The sequence below is a fragment of the Ursus maritimus genome, unplaced genomic scaffold (assembly GCF_017311325.1).
Source record: "Ursus maritimus isolate PB19 unplaced genomic scaffold, ASM1731132v1 scaffold_21, whole genome shotgun sequence".
In the NCBI taxonomy this organism is placed as follows: domain Eukaryota; kingdom Metazoa; phylum Chordata; class Mammalia; order Carnivora; family Ursidae; genus Ursus; species Ursus maritimus.
In genome coordinates this window covers 36,505,538-36,525,262 of record NW_024424564.1, presented here as the reverse complement: position 1 = coordinate 36,525,262, position 19,725 = coordinate 36,505,538, and the positions used below count along the sequence as shown (strand labels likewise).

The window sequence follows — 19,725 nt, the reverse complement described above, 5'->3', positions numbered from 1 at the left end:
GAGGCGGAGCTTAGTGGGGGGGTAGGAAGGAATCAAGCACAGGAAATACTCCGTAGGGTAAGAGAAGCAGCCCTGTGTCAAAGATTTGTTTCTTGATTTTAAGTAATGACTTACCCAGAAAAAGCTCAGGTCCCTTTCCATTTCCAATCCCTTGTTTAGACTTGATTCTTACTGCTCTAGTTTTTGAGTAACAATGGATGGTAAATGACCCTTGCTCTTGAGGCTCAGGTACAAATACCAAATTTCCGTTTTCTTTTATAGGCTCCCAGGCTGAAGCAATATGAGAAGACAAGCTTGTCATCAAGGTATTTTATCCCCTGGGTAAAATAAATCACAAGGAAAGAACTGAGTGGACTATAGTAAAAAAATAAAAAATAAAATAAAAAAATTTTTTAAAAATCACACTTTTTTTTTTTTTTTTTAAGCCACTTGAACGAAGATTGTCATCTCCCGGAGAGCAGTGGCCGGGCTTGTCGCTGTGTCCCCAGCCTGTAGCTTAGCCTCTGGCGCAGAGTAGGCCCTGAGAAAAACCGTTCACTCGCGGAGCAAACGAACGAATGAGAGTTTTACCTCGTTGTGGTTGTTCAGATCGCTTTAGAAAACAATCACAGTTACAGCTAATACAAGGAATCTTCTGGGCTGGACCCAGTGTGTTTAGGACCCATCGAAGGGGCCACCGAACTGGGATAATTCATAGACCCGAGGGACAACGATCTCCGCCACTTTGACCTGACCCTGCAGCGCAGGGGTTGGGCTCTACTGACAACAAACTCCCTGGCCTGAGTTTCCCCATCTGCTCAGCGTGAGGACTGAAGTAGTTGGCAGCAGGACCCTTGCTAATCTCGGTTACACTGAGTATTCTCCCACATCCCTGAAAATACGTGTTTTTAAACAAAAACCTGGCTAGTAGATTGGGAAGTTTCTAACATTTTTCTTCTGTGAAACTGTAGCAATCTGTTGTTAATGTAATGAAAGAAATCCATAACTTCAAGGCCCCTCTTAACTGCCCTCTTCCCCTCTCCTCTCCCAAAATGAGCAGGTCACGTCTGCGGACTTCTTCAAAGTCTACGCTGGCATTTTCTCTGGCAAACCCTTTCCCAGTAGATGGGTCTACAACATGAAGCAAGGGGTTCCCTTTACACACACGGATGCTTATTTCCTTCAGTAAAAGGGCATTTCCTTCCCTTCCTCCCTCCTTCCACAAACATTTAGGCATTAAACGCAGGCACTAAATTCGGGAGATGCAACTATGCATCCTAGGTTTGGTCAGGGATTTAGATAAGTCAGCGGGAGATTGGTGTTTGGTGCAATCGAATGGCAGGAAAAGTGTGAGTTGGGAAGAAAGTACGCTGGACGCACCGCACCCAGGCTCGGAAGGTCTGTGTTTCTGAGTGAGTGATGCTTATGCTGTGACCTGACGGGTAACTGTGAGCCAGGTGGAGGGCTGGGGTGAGGGAAGGAGCGGGCAGTCAGAGGAACAGCATCTCCCCTCTCTGGACACAGAACTATGCTCCCTTCTTAACTGGCTCTCTGAGCTTCGCTCATCTCAAAGGCTGTAATTTCCAGGAGTATTGACTTTTTTTCACCTCTAAGGAGACCTGGGACTTCATGGACTTCCAAAACATTTTTGCTCAGATAAATGTAAACTACTGCAGATCGCGGTTCAAAGGCACTTGCCCTCCAAGGATGCGGAGAAATAGGAAACCTGGTGCGCTGTTGGTGGGAGTGCAAACTGGTGCAGCCACTGCGGAAAACAGTATGGAGGTGACTCAAAAAAATAAAATATAACACCGTATGTTAACTACACTGGAACTTAAATTAAGTTAAATTAAACTAAATTAAATATAATAGATAAATAAATAAATAAAGGCACTTGCCTTCATTTTACCTCAGTGCTGGGGATTACAATGTAAAATGCCACATTCCACTCCTCTTCCAGTGAACACCACAGGTTGGCCTGTTCTTCCACAGCGACTTACTGGGTTCCAGAGCACCCAGCGCAGGACAATGAATTATTGGAGAGATGACTACATGATGCAACTTTGTAACACATTTGCAGGCCTGCGTGAACGAGAACTATTTATTCGTTTTGGAAGAAGCATATGAAACCTGTTCACTCAGAGAACAATCACTTATTTTCAAAAGATTTTTTTCGTTGTTTTTATTTTTTTAATGGAGTTTTAGGACCATCTACAATACGGTATCTTTTACCAATATCTATTTCCCTTACACTGTCAGGAAATTGATTTTAATTGCTAGTTTTAGTATTTTGTACTAGATTAAACTTATTTTTCTTTTATTCATTCATCCAGCATTTACAGAGCACCCCTACTTCATCACATTGTCCTCCATCCAATGCTTTGAACATAGTCAAGAGCTTTATAACCATTAAACTAAAGACATAAAAATATACTAATCTCTAAATCTATTCAAGCTTAGAATACTTAAAATAAAGAGTAATCCAAAAGCAATTAAATCAAGAAGAATTTTCTCAGAAGAAATAAAAAAACAAGGTATTATGTTTCGGTGGATTTTTAAAAAGATATCACCTAAGTCCTACTTTCTTTATCATATTAACATAAAGAACAAATGAAATTTATAGGAAAGTGTAAATAGGTAAAAATAAATTTATCCTTTAAGTTCAGTTAATCAATCCTAGTAGGTATTTTTTTTTATATTTACAGTCAGTTTTCTTGAACCTTATTTTCCTCATCTACAGAAAGAGAGTTCACTCATTAATTTACTGACAAACATGTACTGAACGCCTACTATGCGCCAGGCACTGTTTCAGGCTTTGGGAACACGGTGGTAAACAAAACAGACACAATTCCTGTCTATATGGTGCTAATATTCTCATGAAGATAAGAATACTAAGATGGGATAGCTCGGAAGATCAGGCATGGATGTAACTAAGAGTGCTGTGAGTTGCAAAGTGCTTTGTAAACCCAAGGTTCCTGCATGTGCGAACTGCTTTAGTCTTCGTTCTAGCTCCACAACTCAGTACGTTTGCATAAGCGGTGATCTGAGTAGATACAAGGGCATCAACACTATCACATTTGACCACTAGAGGTCCTCCACAGTCATACCCAACATTAATCCATTCTATTATATTCATTCATTCCAACTTAACCAAAAGTAATTTAAGAAAGTTGGTTATATTAAATAAAATGCATTATATGAAACCCTAAGGGACTCTCCACAGAGATTAATTATATTAACCTAGATATCACATCCTATGCAATAAGAATTGTGTTATCCCTGGCTGAACACCAAAAATTAAGAAAATACTCTATGTTAATGTTTTATCACAGCAGTCTCGCAAAACACACCACTTCACCCCCATACATACTTAAGATAAATCAATGTAGGGATACCTGGGTGACTCAGTCAGTTAAGCATTGGCTCAGGTCATGATCTCAGGGTCCTGGGGTGCAGCCCCGCATCCGGCTCCTTGCTCGGCGAGGAGCCTGTTTCTCCCTCTGCCTGCTGCTCCCTCTGCTTGTGCTCTCTCTCTCTCTCACAAATAAATACATAAAATTTTTTTTTTAAAAAGATAAATCAATGTCTACATCATTTTTAATGGCTATATTGTATTCTATTTTATGGTTATACCAATACTACTATGTGCTATAGTTAACAAACGTTTTGCTTAATCTTTGCATGATTTCTTCAAGATCAAGTCTTGTGTTTTCCTACAAGAACAAAACAGTATATGTATAGGAAAACAGCTTAAATTTTATAAAATATTTGTCTTTATATTTTCATATTTACTGGCAATTGTTTTTTAATGTTTTCCTAATATTCCCCCAAATTTCATAAACTCGTGAATTTAAGTTTAAAATTTTACACGCAAACTTTCCCCACAAATAGTTAGGAAATATAATAAGAATTTTGCCTAAGTGGTGTTTTCCTGTTTCTTTTTGAAACATCACAGGAAATACATATTAAATACACATTGAACTGCTTTTTATAATTGCTCCGATCATGAATATACAAAAACATGAGTATTTCAAGACTCTTCTTACCGTGTCTGAGTGTGAAATCAAGACAAAATTACAGGAACTGGAAATTCCTGTCAGGAGCCTTCCACGAACCCAAGACTGGTGTAATCTATAGAACTGTGTGTTCTAATAACTGACAAATTATTTCTATTATCTTGGTGATTATTAAAATGAGCCTTACTGAGACAACCTTCTAACAGATACAGCAACTTAGGGAACAAATACTACTACTTAATGGCAGAATCTTACAATCTCCTGGGAGCAGTGAATTCCACAAGTGTGAAAAGGGCAGTTTAAGTAGCAAAATCAGAACTATTCTCAAACTATGAGAGCTTAATATATGCAATTTCTCACATGAACCGAGTGATCAGAATGCATTCACAACACACAAAAAAGCACACTGAGAACTTGGTGCATATGTTTAAGTTTTAATACTTGAGAAAATAGAAGTTAAAATCTGATACAAACACTGCTGCACAAGAAAAGAATGTATAAAAATTTGGATTCCAATGGAGTCAGTACGTGAACCTGGATGTACAAATGTAACAAAACAACCTTTTATTGAAGGCTTTTAAAGAAGTAATAGATTTTTAAGTCACGTAGAGATTAATAGATTACAGAAGGAACAGTAATTGTTTCTCAAAAAATTTCCCTTATCCATTAAGAACTGTAAACTCCGTGTGGCGAGGAAAGTTAGAGGTCACATAATTCATCAAGGTATTCTGAAGACTTAAGACACAAACGCCCGCTGTACGTCCAACCAATCTAAAAGTAACCAGTATTTCGTTTTCCTCCGAAGATCAGTTTGATACACCAGTTTGATTTTATGAAAAATAAAAACTCATTCCATTCTTTTTTGAAAATACACGTTATTTCTTCCGCCAAGTGCTTTAGTAATTTAAGCTTAATTCATTTTGTTAAATATGAAACATGAAATATCTTCTAAGACCTTGCACTCTTAGTAAGAGGAAATGAAAACTTCTTTCCAACTTCAACAATGTTATTTTAAAATTTGTGAAAATGATTAGAAACACCAGCCCTTTAAGAGCATTTCAAAATATATTTGAAGAAAGTAACTTTCAGCTGTTGTTTATTTTTAAAAATCTTTATCTTGAAAGGGGAAGCTTCAAGGGTATCTTGAAAGGGATCATTCAACACCAATATAATTAGAGAAATTCCCTACTGATGAAGAATAGGGTCATTTATAAACTAACTTCCAATTTTCCAAAAAATTCTTGGAATTTGTGCCAGGTGCCTGTGGGATACTTTTATTCCTGCTTACTCTCAATACAAAAGTTACTGTTTAATATTGTAAAATCTACTTTATTTCATGGGTTGGTTGGATTATCATTGCTTTTTAAGTTCTAGAAGTTACCAATGCCTAAGTATTGCTTGATCTTATGAGGGAATAAACTCCTTCTTGATGGTTAAATTCTTCCTCTTTGAAAGATGCATTAAATACTTCTGGTCACTAAAAATGTAAAGCTTCTAGCACTTCTTGAACACTGATTTCACTTTGCAAAAATGTAAATATTCTCTCAAAGCCCAGAGCAACAGAACTAAACCAAATATTTGGTGACTGTCTCTTTTAAGAAGAGACAATTTTTATTGTTATTATTATCAATTATTTCAAAAACTAGCCTGCATATATCTCTGATTTTAACTGTATTCCTCAGACAAAAGATCACTTCGTTTTATACAAAGTTTTCTTGCTTTATAATCTATAGAATGTTAGTAGTCAGCTTAAGATGCTTATCTTATAATTGCACCCTTGTGTAAACCATTATTTTTCTTTAGAAAACACATTTTAGCTTAAAATAGGGAAACACAAACCTCCGTATTGAATATAATAACCTATGATAACCGATAATACTATAAAGTTATTAAACACACCCCTAAAAACTTCTGAAAGTACATTAATAATTTTTTAAATAGCCACAATCCCTTAAAAAACAAATTCTTTACAAATACCTTAGAGCAATGGAACCTATGCAGTCGTTACATGATGTGGGCATGTTCCTCGGAGAATCTGCCTACAGAGAAGAAAATGCTGCATACATACTGTCCACTTGCCATTGGGAAACCGAAAGCAGCATGACTTGATTAAAGAAAATTAATATGATTGGAAGGATCTAATTAAAACTGGCATTGTGCTATCTAAAGAAAAATAACAATCACATGATAGAATTTTTTATATAGCACCACCATAAGATTCTTTAATAACACCTTAATTTTAAGATTGTCAACACATAATTCTGATGTTAAAACATTATTTTAATGTAAAAATTCATATCTGCACTCAGAGGAAACTATATTAAACATAGCTGTAATATGCTAAAACATACTAAATCAGTTTCCCCTTTCACATTGCACAATATCCATCTAAAATATAAGGTGTTCATGCTTATAAATAATATATAAAAATTCTTTTTTTTTTTTTTACCAAATTTCAGTTTATATTTCAATATCTTGTGGTTTTTTTACCAAAAATATTACAAATTTTTTACAAAAAATATTAAAAAATATTACCAATGTTAATATAAGCCAGTCAAAAATCAGTTCCTTCTGATTTGGAAAGCTTAAAAAATTTTAAGTAACAGGATTCTACCAACCCTAGAGTAACGTCAAGCTAATTAGCAGCAGCATGGGTACTTAGTATTGTTCCATCAGGTAATCCTGGTCAAGAATGAAATTAGGTGCCTTTTGTAAGACAAGTGCCAAACCGTTGCTATTTTACTAAAATGCAATAACTAATATTAAAAGCATCACCGTTGCTATTAGCCGGTATATAACCTCCATATTTAATACATATTCTGAAATACAGCAACTATAATTATAATTCTAGTAGTGTTATTTAACTCTACATTTCCCTTAGAGGGCAGACATTAACAAAGATGCTATGTACTGAAAATCATATCAATGTGTATCATTAATAACAACCTTATGGCGATTTTACAACTGTCTGCCTCAATAGGGTACCTTCTGGCGAACTCAGAAATGTGAATTCTGATGCACCCTCTACTCCCATCCCCAACTTCCAACCCCCACCCTACTGTGCCTAATGTCTGAACCTATTTGGACAAACACAAACTGGAGAAACTTTTAAGACACGATGCTAACACATTCATTCTCTAAGGGGTTTTCTGTCTTTCTTAAAATGACACATCTATATTTATTTTCCTGTTTTCTTAAAATGACACATCTATATTTATTTTCTAGGTTTCTTACTTCCAGTCATAACAAAATAATGGTCATCGTCTTCCTTTTTCTTTGCAGTAGGTTTTTTATCTCCACTCACCGCTTCCTTACCAGATGAGGGTGGTTTCCTGGTTGAAGCCGGGGCTTTGCCACTTCTTGGAGGCCCTTTCGCTGAATACTGGCTCTTAGTGGCAGCCTGTGCTGGCTTTGGTGCGGGTTGTGTCTTGACAGAGGACTGGGGAAGACTCATGAGGGACAGTGGGGTACGGCCAGGGGACTTCGAGGAGCTGGGTCCTATCTTCTGGGATGTACTTTTATTCTGAGGCTGCTTTTTGGCAACTGAAACCATATTCTTATCTTTTGACTCCTGTGCAGCTTTTGTGGGTACAACTGAGGATACGGAGAGCGGCTGGTTTACATTTAGGGCTGACTTCAGCTTCTGTGCTGGTCTTGTCCTGGCTTGTGGGGCTCCGTCAGAGGGCTGAGACCGCGTTCCTAGACTTGTGGGTATAGTTTTGGCACTGGATTTTGTCATTTTTGCAGGAGAATGGAGAGAGGGGGAAGGTTTAGACCTTACGTGTATATTTGCTTTAGGCGGCTTTGGTGATGAATCTGAATGTGCTGCTGAGCGAGACTCTGCATCATCCCTGGAAGGTACAGGGGTGTGTTTCAAATGCTTTGGTTCAGTTTTTCCAGAAGCCTTCTTTGGCAAAAGTGCAGACTCGGGCACATCTCTGGGCCTCTGGGCCGTGACAAGCTTGGCCTTAGGAGTATTGGGTGATGAGATACGTTTTCTCAATGACTGAGATTCACAAGGTGGGGTTCTTGATGAAGCGGGTGAAGAAGTGCTTTTACCTACTGCATTGTTTGAAGGAGCCTGTGGTTTCTTGGCTATGCCTTTTGAAGATTTGAGCTTAAGGTGAGAAGACGCTGCTGGAGAATTTGGCAATTTGGAACGGACTGACACGGAGCCCAGATTCCCTCCTTTCAGGGAAGATGCTGACAGCAACCCACCCGGTGGACATACCTGCTTTTCTTTGCTTCTTGGAGTACCAACTGGTGTGCCAGGTTTTGACTTTTGTTTCTGAAACATGCTAACGGCTGACAAAGGATTCATTTCAGGAGGCTGAGGTGTTCTGGTGGACGAATCAGGTACACTTTCGTTGGAAACTCCTTTTTGAAAGGCTAGAATTTTTTGTTCTAGAGTAGCAAATTGTAATATTCGGCAGGGATCATATTTAAGCAAAAATCCTTGAAGAGTATCCCAGCCTCCACCAACACGGACCATGACATGTTTTCCATGAAGCATCTTTTCCCCCAAAAGAAAGTTAAAAAAAACAAAAACAAAACCATAAGGTCCACAGTTATAATTCATTAGCAGTCACAATTTGTGATGTTTATGATCTATGAAATTCAGAGCGTTTGCCAGCAGCTTCACTATAAATTGATAGCCTATTTCTTAGATTATGAAAATAATCAATTTAATTCATATTGAATCATACAACTAAATATAGGTGCTCTGATTTTAAGAAAAAAATTTGCACATAATTTGCATCCTAAAAATCCAAATTACAAATATACAGAATTGCAAGGGCAATATTGTTCAATAAAGAGGAAGAAAAAGGAAAGGAAAGGGGGAGGGAGTGGAAGAGAAGGAGAAATGAGGACTTACAGAAACTATGCCTCATAATAAAGAAAAAAACTATGGGGAAAAGACAAAAACAACTAAAATTTGTACTTTACAATTTAATAAATTACTTCCACATATATTTTAGCAATTTAACCTTTCAAAAACTTTGATATAATTTATGATTTAGTTCCTCTTTGCAGACAAGAAAATTATGGCTCTGCAAGGTTGAGGAAATTGTCTCAAATCACACAGCTTTGGCCTGGCCTCAAACATAACAGGCTGTGCAACCCAAACGGTGCTTTTGTGCAGAGAGGATGCATCCTGGGTCAGCCAGCACAACCCCAAGCTGATCTTCAGGCCCCTATCCATTCAGCAGGCAACTCTGCCCCATTGTAGGAAATTGCCCTGCAAATTTTAACTCCAAATCCCGCTCTGTGCATCATCATTACATCAGACTGCCTTAAAAAAAGAAAGCTAATTAAAAATAGAAAGTCTTGGAAATGTTTTCATGTGAGTTGGGCGGGGTGTGGGGAGGTAATGATAATATATGAAACTTAAACATATGGATGGTGAAATATTTTTAAATACTTTTATATTATATTCCTAAGTTGGGAATAAAAGAGCTCTTGTATCAGAAGTGGACAGAATGCTGAACAGGTGAAACTTCAATCTCTTTACCAATCAAGGGTACAGTTAATCACCTGCGGATCACAGAAGGGAGAAAGGAAGGGGATGAACTCGCGCATCAGCATACTCGTAAACACACTGATGCTGCGTCAGTGAAAGAAGTTTTATACTTTAGACCCAATCTATACGTTATTACAAACTTCAACATTTCCACCTCCTTTTCTGATTACTGATATTTAATCTTATTACATGTATTGTTTTAGCTTTTTCTTCTTATGATCGGAAATTATGCCTTTTCAGAAAATTTAAAAAATGGAATAAATTAGCTGAGGTATACAAACATTTTTTTTCCACACAATGATATTAAATGTCTGAATAGTCTTAGCAAACCTTACCCAAACTCATTATATACTCATGAAAGCAAGTATTCCATATTTTTCCTGTACAGTAAAATTCTTCCATTAATAACACTACCTATTCCAATTTTTTAAAAAGTAAAAGGGAAGTGAAAGGAATTTGGTAAAATAATAAATCCAATTTCAAAATAAGATCTGTATGTACATAGGATAAAAATGGACTTACTCTTATAAACAGTATTTTATCCCCAAGTCGGTACCGTCCTTCAGATAAGTACTCAATAGAGAATCGATGGGAACAACTACAAGGAGGGTCTTCAGCAATATGTTTAACCTAAGATTAAAAATAAACAAAATACAGTGCTTGTGACAAAAGACATTTAACACTAAAATGCAAGGTTATTTGATAGATGGGAAAATCAAACTCAAAAGATAAAAATTTAAAGGCAGTTGAACCATTTAGTATCTCTCCTTGTTGACAAATACTGAGATTAGGATTTTTTTTTTTTAAAGTAATCTCTACACCCAACATGGGGCTTGAACTCATGACCCTGAGGATCAAGAGTCACATGCACCACAGACTGAGCCAGCATGGCTCCCCGAGAGATACTGAGATTAGACATTAGCTAATCCAATCAAAGCTGACAGTGACAAAGTCTTTTTTTTTTTCCTTTTTTAAAGTAGGCTCCACACCCAATGTAGGGTTCGAACTCAGGACCGTGAGATAAAGAGTCGCATGCTCTACTGACTGAGCCAGCCAGGAGCCCCAGTGATGAAATCTTGAATCTTCTTCTCTCCCTCCCTACCCCACCTCTTCCTCTCTCTCCCTCTCTCTGCCTAAGTGCAGTCAGGGTCCTAGTGCATTCACTGACTGCTGGAGGCCTGTGAAGGTCTGTGAATGTGTACAACAGGGAAGTCAATTCAAAACACATTCATTAAGTCATGGAAACACATGAGTTCATTATTAAACTTTAGTAGAAATTCTCACTTGTCCCTTAAAACTATGCTAAACTAACATTTGGAGGGGGATATCTAGATTATTCCAAAGTTACTGTTAAAATAATCAGAGGCATATTATTTTATCTATTCACCCAAGATTGGGTGAAATTTTAAAGAATTCAATTCAAGAGGCATTTTTCTTAAAGTGTTCACTTTGTTTCAATGGTGTGCTAGGGAGATGAGAACCGGAGAGAAATCCCTACTTCTATCCCTCAAGGAGCGTACAGAATCTTTAACCGCAGTAAGCGTCTAAAAAATTATAAAAACGAATATAAAAAGAAATTCAGGAATTCTATACTTGGAATGTGGAAATTATAATAAACTGATTAAAAATAAAAATATCAATTGAGATGTTTGACTGAAAAAAAGTTGTATATCAGTCACCATAGAAAATATTTTGTTTTCCTAAAATTACATTTTTGAAGAAGCAAGGCCACGAATATTTTTCTCAATTATTTGTCACACAGAGTATATCTACACAAACCCATTTAATTTGAATTTGGGTATGATGCTAAACCAAAGTCTCTTCAGATATGCCTAATTTAACTAATAGAAATGCATGATTGTCTTATCTACCCAAAATGAACAGCCACAGGTGGACTCGCCAGGACAGGATCGGAAGGGTCCAGAATTTATCTCCTTACATCATTCATTTAACAAAATAATATGATCATAAATAGAACCGATTTTCATAAGCCATTCAATTAAGCTTCTCTCGTTCATGGCCTGGTATATGTGCCTGTGTACACGCACATTCACGCACACACGCGGCACATGCATAAAATGGCTAAATATACACTGAACGTGGGTAAAGTATTTACAATTATTAGAACCATTTACACATTAGTTAACCAAAGTAATCAGGAAAGAGGTATTTTTTTCGGTCACCACTTTCTACCCACCAAAGTTTCATAAGCATACAGAATTACAGCTGAATACAGCACTCTAAATAATGAATCAGATGATAATTGTTCCTCACTTTAAACATGACCCCCAAATCTCTGTAGCTCATGTATGTACAGGCGGACACTGAATGTACTCATGCAGCATATGCATATTTAAAGAAATGAGTTCCTTTTCAGTGTTCACCACAAGAATGTAGACATAAAAAGTCACTTGTTTTCTTTGTTTAAAATATCCAAATACCACTTACATTCAGCAGTAAAAATTAGCCTTAACCCATAATCTAAAAAAAGGAGTAGGCCTAAAAGAAATAAGAGCTGAGGATAAAAAGTGTTCTCTTACAGTTTTATCTACCGCACAATTAACATTAAAACACTAAAGGAAATAGTTAAAGAAATTAAAATCATCTAAAAAGGCACTAACCTACTATCAATTATTTTCATTCTCCTTTTTCTTATAGTTTGTCTATATATACACACTTTTCACCAAATGTTTTTGTTGTTGCTATGTAGTCTTCATACTGATCACACAGAATGATTATTCTGTTAAGATAATGAATCCTAACTCACCCAGCCATTGCTCTATTTGAGAGTATTCACATTGCTTCCAATTTTCACCATTATAAATAGAACAATAAATACTTTCATTTGTTCTACTTTTTAATCTCCCTTCAATTACAATAAAAATGAAAGAGGAACATTTTTATGGTTCTCGGTATCCATTTGTCAACTTGTTTTTCAAAAGTTTACATCATTTTCCATCACAAGTAGCAAATCCTAAGTATAGTTTTGCCAGAATTTACCAGCACCAGGTTTCATAATTTAAAAAAATTTTTACTAATAAGGCAAATTGTGTATCTTAAATCCTTGATTCTCAGCAAGAATCAACACTGTATTTTCCTCTTGTGTGAACAACACTCCTTGCCCATTTACCTTCTGGAAATGCTTTTCTTATCAAACTGTACATGGTCTTTCCTATTCAATAAAAAAATACTTTACCAGTGTTTTCTTCTTTATTTAATTATCATTACTTTAGGTTATGTAAGATTTAAAATAAGTTTTATTTTTTAACCTACTGCATTATCACTGTGTCACATACTGACATTGACAGTCGTCATACAAATCATTTATATAATATAGATAAATATATTTTGGCCTGGTAAAGAATATTCAGGCTGACATTTTCTTAATCTGTCTTGCAAGGATATGCAAATCTTTTACTATAGACTTTTATTATGTTAAACAAAACAATCAAAGCAACACTTTCTAAATGTTTATCAGTAATGACTTATTCGTTATTTCTTTAAATAATTTTGGACATTAAGCACTTTCATAAAATGCAACAGCCTGAAAAAGACCATAATTCTAACCAACAGTGGAAGCAGAAAAAAAAGTTTGCCACTCAGTTCACCTCCACCACTCACTGGACTGTAGTCTCTATGGAAGACACAGCCAGGACAACAGCAGCTGTCGTGACCTCTGAATACGGACGACCAGGTAAAGCTCAAAGACTTCCCAGCTGAGACCCACCATCTAAAAGTCTGCATTCATTCTGTCGGGGGAATATTCCCAAAACCCCATCAATTTGCTCTCACAACTTTGCCTCCTCCTATACTTTCCAAGTACCAGTGTACCATTTATTTAGAAACCTCAAAAATTACCTTAGGTTTTCTCCCTCCTTATCAGAATTAGGATTCTTCAATTCTACCTCCTAAATATGTCCTGTTATTGTTCCTTTTGCTCCATCTTCACTACTGCTGCTCTAGTTCCAGTTCTCATCACCTTACACCTGGATTACTACAATAAAACCAACATAACCGCTACACGACCATGAGAGTAAGCCTTATAATTTGCAGATCAGATTAGAACATTACCATGTTTTAAAAAAGAATCAATGAATTCTTGTGGCCTCCAGTACCCTTCATGACGGATTCCAGCCTATTTGCCTCCCCACTCAACTACACATCCATTCCTCACCTTTAACATACAGTGCCCTAAACTCATCAAGGAGAGGAAGTTAGTGCTGGTGTATGTTCTGAATAAGAAACAGTCTCTTTTAAACACAGCATCACCTGTGGTAAACTATGAGACCCTGACACATCACAGCTGACAGAAAATACAGCGATTACTTACAGCCTCATGCAGCTCTTCATGCTGACAGCACGATTTCGGAATGTTAATGGAATCTTCAGGCCCAGAAGTATTAAGTAAGGTCTCTTCCAGTTCAATTTCTTTCTCAAGTTTTACTAATACTGGTGGCTCAACCCCATATCTGAAAACCAGTTAGGAGATCTCATCATTCAAGAAAAGTCCGACCCATTCACTTCCCTGAATATCACAGTAGGTTATGTTTATTTTTAAAGTGAAGTCTATTTGACTCTCTTCTACCAACCGTTTCACTGGAACATCTGGAAATGCTTTTTAATGTCCCACAGACCGTGAAAAAATTCAGGATATAATCTTCACATTCTAGCATATATTGAGATTACTGGATGCTCCAATATTCAACCTGGGATCCTGAAAATCAGTCACCTTTACAGTCAGCTTGAGAATAAAGATGGGCCTGAGCCAGGTATAGAGGACACTAAGCCTCAGACTTCTTACCAGTTCTTCTTTGCTTCCAGAGGATTTGCCTTGCCTTGAACTGCTAAAAGACTTTTACATGCTCTTACCCTATTCTTAGTCTAAAAAATTTAAGCAACCACTTTTACAGTTTAATACTAAATGATGGCAAAGTATATGGGGTGAGCAGATGTTGACACATGACACAGCTCACGCAAACAGAACAAAGTTAATTAAAAAACAAAAACAAAAGGAAATTATTTTATTTCAATCAAGATTTTCTTTTATTTATAGAAAATAGTGTTCTATCTAAAATAAAGCAGCTTTTAAAAAATCAATGACATAGGAGTTCTGAAATAATGTGAAATACACACCTCGACACAATTCGGCCAATTTCAAGAAGACAAAGATAAACCTGTCTTGGATCTTTGTGCAAAACTGTGAAAAAATAAGACCACATATTTTAAAGGGCAACATTAAATAGGGAAATACATTTCTGGCATGGAAGAAGTGAAAAAAAAAAAAAGAAGAATGAAGACAGTAGGTTTACTTGTTTGGAGACTTAGAAAAGACTTTTTTTCTACTTTTTTTCATCCATAAATTAAAAAAAAAAACTGGCTAAAAAAAAAAAAAAAACTGGCTAATAAGAAGAGGATGAAAACTTAGCATGTACCCTAATTTGTAGCATTTTAAATCTAAAAAATTAAGGGCTTAGTAACATTAAATAATTTGTATTTCAGATTTCACAACAGGAGATATTATTTGAAGAGATAATCATCTCAATTTTATTCTAAACTATCTTTAGCTTAGGACTATGTGTTAATGGCCTTCTCTAACTTTTTCAAAATCAGAAAAGAAGGAGTACTTCCTAACTCATTCTATGAGGGCAATATTACCCTGATACCAAAGCCAGAAAAATCTATCACAAGAAAACTAAAGACTAATATCCTTTATGAATACAGATGTAAAAATATTCAATGCAATACTGGCAAACTGAATCCAGCAGCAAGTGAGATTAATCCCAGGAATGCAAGGTTGGTTCAACATCTGAAAATCAATCAATGTAATCCACTATATTAATAAAGGAAAAGAAACACAATTATCTCAGTAGACACAGAAAATGCATTTGACAAAATCAAATACCCTTCTCATGATAAAGAAAAAAAAAGACTCAACAAACTAGGAATAGAAGGAAACTTTATAAATCTGAAAATAGATATCTATGTAAAACCCATAGTTATCATCATTCTTAATGGTGAAAGACTGAGAATCTTCCTCTTAAGATTAGGGAGAAGACAAGGATGTCCACTCTCACCTCTTTTATTCAAAATTGTACAGGAAGTTCTAGGCAAGAAAAACAAATAAAAGGCATCCGGATTGGAAAGGAGGAAGGAAAAACTATCTCCACTCAGATGACACTGTCCTTTGCATAAAAATACCCTAAGGAATCTACAGAAAAAAGTATTAGGGCAAACTCCAGTTCAGCAAAGTTGCAGGATACAAGATTAATATACAAAAATCATTTCACTTTATACACCAACAATAAACAATTTGAAGATGTAATTTAAAAAACAATTCAATTTACAACGCTTCAAGAAGAATAAAGTACTTAGGAACAAATTTAACCAAAGAATTTTATGACTTGTTTATTGAAAACTACAAAATATTGTTGAAAGAAATTAAGGAAGTTACAAATAAATGGAAAGACATCCTGTTCATGGACTGGAAGACATAATATTGTTAAGATGACGAAACTCTTCAAACTGACCTACAGATTCAGTGCAATCCCTATCAAAATTCCAACAGCCTTTTTTTACAGAAATGGTTAAGCCGATAAAATTCATATAGAATTGTAAAAGACAGAATAGCCAAAACAAGAACAAAGTTGAAAGCCTCGCAATTCCCAATTTCAAAACTTACAACAAAGCTACAGTATTCAAGACAGTGTGTTACTGGCATAAGGATAGACATAGAGACCAGTGGAATGGAACTGAGTGTCCAAAAATAAACCCAGATGTTTGTGTTCAATTGATTTTCAAAAAGGGTGGCAAGAGGGGTGCCTGGGTGGCTCAGTCGTTAAGCGTCTGCCTTCGGCTCAGGTCATGATCCCAGGGTCCTGGGATCGAGCCCCACATCGGGTTCCCTGCTCCACTGAGAGCCTGCTTCTTCCTCTCCTCACTCCCCCTGCTTGTGTTCCCTCTCTCACTGGCTGTCTCTCTCTGTCAAATAAATAAATAAAATCTTTAAAAAAAATTTAAAAAAGAGGATACTAGCACAGTGCCCCTTAGAAGTTTAAAAAAAAAAAAAAAAGGGTGGCAAGACAACTCACTCAATAAGGAAAACAGCAGTCTTTTCAACAGATGATGCTAGAACAACTGGATATCTACATGCAAAAGAATGAATTTAGACCCTTACTTCACAACATATACAAAAAAATAACTCAAAATGGATCAAAGACCTAAATATAAGAGCTAGCACTATAAAACTCTTAGAAGGAAAAAGAGGTGAAAATCTGTGTGACCTTGGATTAGGCCATAGTATTTTAAATATGACACCAAAAGCACAAGCAATCAAAGAAAAGATAAATTGAACTTAATCAAAATTTAAAATTTTCACCCATCAAAGGACATACTAACAAGAAAGTGAAAAGGCAGCCCAAATACTGGATGAAAATATTTGCAAATCATATATATGATACGGGCAAATAAAAAACTCTTACAAGTCAACCAAAAAAGACAAAAGATCTCCCCCAAAAATGAGCAAAAGATTTGAATACATATTTCCCCAAAGAGACACACAAGTGGCCAATAAGCCATGAAAAGATGTTCAACATCGTTAATCATTAAGGAAATGCAAATCGAAACCACAATGAGCCATCACTTCTCACATCCACTAAGATATCACTAAAAAAAAAAAAAGAACAATAACAATAACAAGTGTTGGCGGAGATGTGAAGTTGTGCGTTGCCAGCGGGAATGTAAAATGGTGCAGCCACCGTGAACAGTTTGGTAGTTCCTCAAAAAGATAAACATAGAATTACCATATGATTCAACAATTCCACTTCTAGGTATATCCCTGAGAGAATTAAAAACATATGTTCACTCAAAAATCTGTAAACGAACGTAGATATTATTATGCATATTGACCAAAAAGAAAAAACAATCAAAATATCCATCAGATGATAATGTTTTTTAAAAATGTAGTATGTCCATACATGGACTCATTCAGCCACATAAAGGAATGAAGTACTGTTGAATGCTATGACATAAATGAAACATGCTAAATGAAAAAAGCCAGACACAAAAAGCCACATACGGTATGATTCTATTTACTTAGTGTCCAGAACATGCAAATCCATAGATGCCAGGAGATGCCAGGACTAATTGTTAAGAGCTATGAGTTTTCTTTTGTGAATAATGAAAATGTTATGGAATTAATTAGTGGTGATGGTTGCATAACACAGCAAATATATTAAAAACCACTTAAGTGTACATTTTGAAATGATGAATTTTATGTTATGTGAAGTACATCTCACATCAGAGTGAGAGCGAGCGAGCACGCGTGCGCAAGTAGGGGGAGGAGCAGAGGGAGGGTAAGCAGACTCCACGCGGAGCACAGAGCCCAATGCGAGCTTGATCCCATGACTCTGAGATCACAACCCAAGCCGAAGTCAAGAGTCAGATGCTCAACCGACTAATTGAGGGGCCCCAAAGTATATCCCAATTTTAAAAAATGCTATAAATAAAACAAAACCTACTATGCTTAAAATGGTTAAGATGGTAGATTATGATGGTATATTTATGCTAGCACATTGGGAAATTTTATTTTTTTAAAGGAACTCAAATACTAATCTAATGATTCAAACAAAGATCTCTAATAAAAAATAAGGCCGGACAAACAAAAAACCCTGATCGTTAGAACTCGGCTAAATGCACCAATATGGTAGTTGTGATCACCTACCTTCCCGCTCCTGTCCTTAGAGATAAAAGTTCTAGGAAACTTCGGAGCCCTAAAAGAATACTGGTGTGTGTGGGTGATGAATAACATGCACACTGACTCCCCCAGTGGAAATGGCAGTTGTTGTTTGATTTACGAATATCATCTATTTTATACCCCAAGCACAAAGTACACCCTTCCAAAGCAATAAAAAGGCCTATATTTGACTTCAAATTTCATACCAAAAGGAATTTGTCCTGCAACTTTTATTCAACTTGTTTCTCTAAAAGTAGCTGTTAAGCATAATTTAAGCATAGCACTATTTTTTTTTAATTGCTTTGATTTCCTAGCAAAATGTAAAAATATAGAGGCTTATCTCTGAAACCTTCAGAAATTAAAAATATTAGCTCTTCAGTTCAATGCCTAGAAATTAATTAATGTTATTGGCTGTGCCTTATTTAGTCCTATACTGACCTTCAGGACAGTCAGAAGATGCCTTCTACTGACAATGAGAAATATACAATTTTATATCCTTTCAGAAACAATAAACTGGAAACTAGAGAATTCAAAGCATTTCTTCTTTCCTTTGATCTCTACAACCTGCCTATGCCATGAATCAACCTCATTGTCAATAACAATCAGCACACCTGGATTAAAATGCGGTACAAAATGGGAAGTAAAATAGTAACCCATTACATTTTTTTAATTGTATGCTGGACAGGAATATCCAGAGGCGTATCAGATGGGTGGCAGTGGGAGCAGCCTACCCTGTCCTGTGTGCAGGCAACGAGCATATGCACAGTCAGAGCATTTTATTTTACTTTGTTCTGTTTTTAGTTTATTTTCTTAGTTTGTGTTTGGTATGGAACTATGAACAGATGGTTACCTAATAACCTGAATCTTTGCTTAAGGCAGTGAACTAGTTATTCCCTTTTTTTTTAAATTCAGAGAATTTTCAAACTATAATAAAACCACCTAAAAATTTGTTTGTTTTTTATTATCACCATGAAACAGCAATTCCAAACAATGTCAGTGATAAAGTACTTCTCTCTACCAGGGTACAGTACTACTCCCATGATCTCGGCCCACCCTTGGTATGCTACTGCTCCTGTCAAAACGTTATAAATTCTATGTGTGTATGTATATACAAATCTGAATGCTCTAAGGAAATATATATATATATATATATATATATATATATATATACAGTAGTCTAAAACTTAGCTAGCTTCCACGTTAGTCACTGCGCAGATGCTTCTATTGACTGAAAGTAAATGAGCCAATATGTCAATAATTATTCGACAGAGCATGACGTTTTAAAATGAATTGTCAAAAACATGAATCCGTTTAGATAATCAACTCGGCAGCTGCTGTGTACCAGGTAAATCTAAATACCATGAGTCTACGTCAATTGGCCTTCTGTTATTTCTATAATTATCCAGTTAAAAAGAAATTACTAGTAATTTAGATTTTGGTAGAGCAATTCTTGATGAAAACATTAATTAGCAAAGCAT

At 36.0% G+C, this 19,725-nt stretch overlaps 1 protein-coding gene across 1 annotated transcript in view; it reads right to left on the bottom strand.

The window, feature by feature from the left end:
* Positions 1–6,437: 6,437 nt before the first annotated feature.
* The window catches only part of GAS2L3 (growth arrest specific 2 like 3), a 36,098-nt gene continuing 22,810 nt past the window's right edge, over positions 6,438–19,725 (bottom strand). Inside the window, exons 6-9 of the mRNA XM_008705714.2 lie at positions 14,650–14,713; positions 13,847–13,985; positions 10,039–10,146; positions 6,438–8,508 (exon numbers count right to left, since the gene is read on the bottom strand). Of these exons, the coding sequence (XP_008703936.1) occupies positions 7,210–8,508; positions 10,039–10,146; positions 13,847–13,985; positions 14,650–14,713 (1,610 nt within the window). The 3' untranslated portion in view covers positions 6,438–7,209. The remainder of the gene's footprint in view (positions 8,509–10,038; positions 10,147–13,846; positions 13,986–14,649; positions 14,714–19,725) is intronic.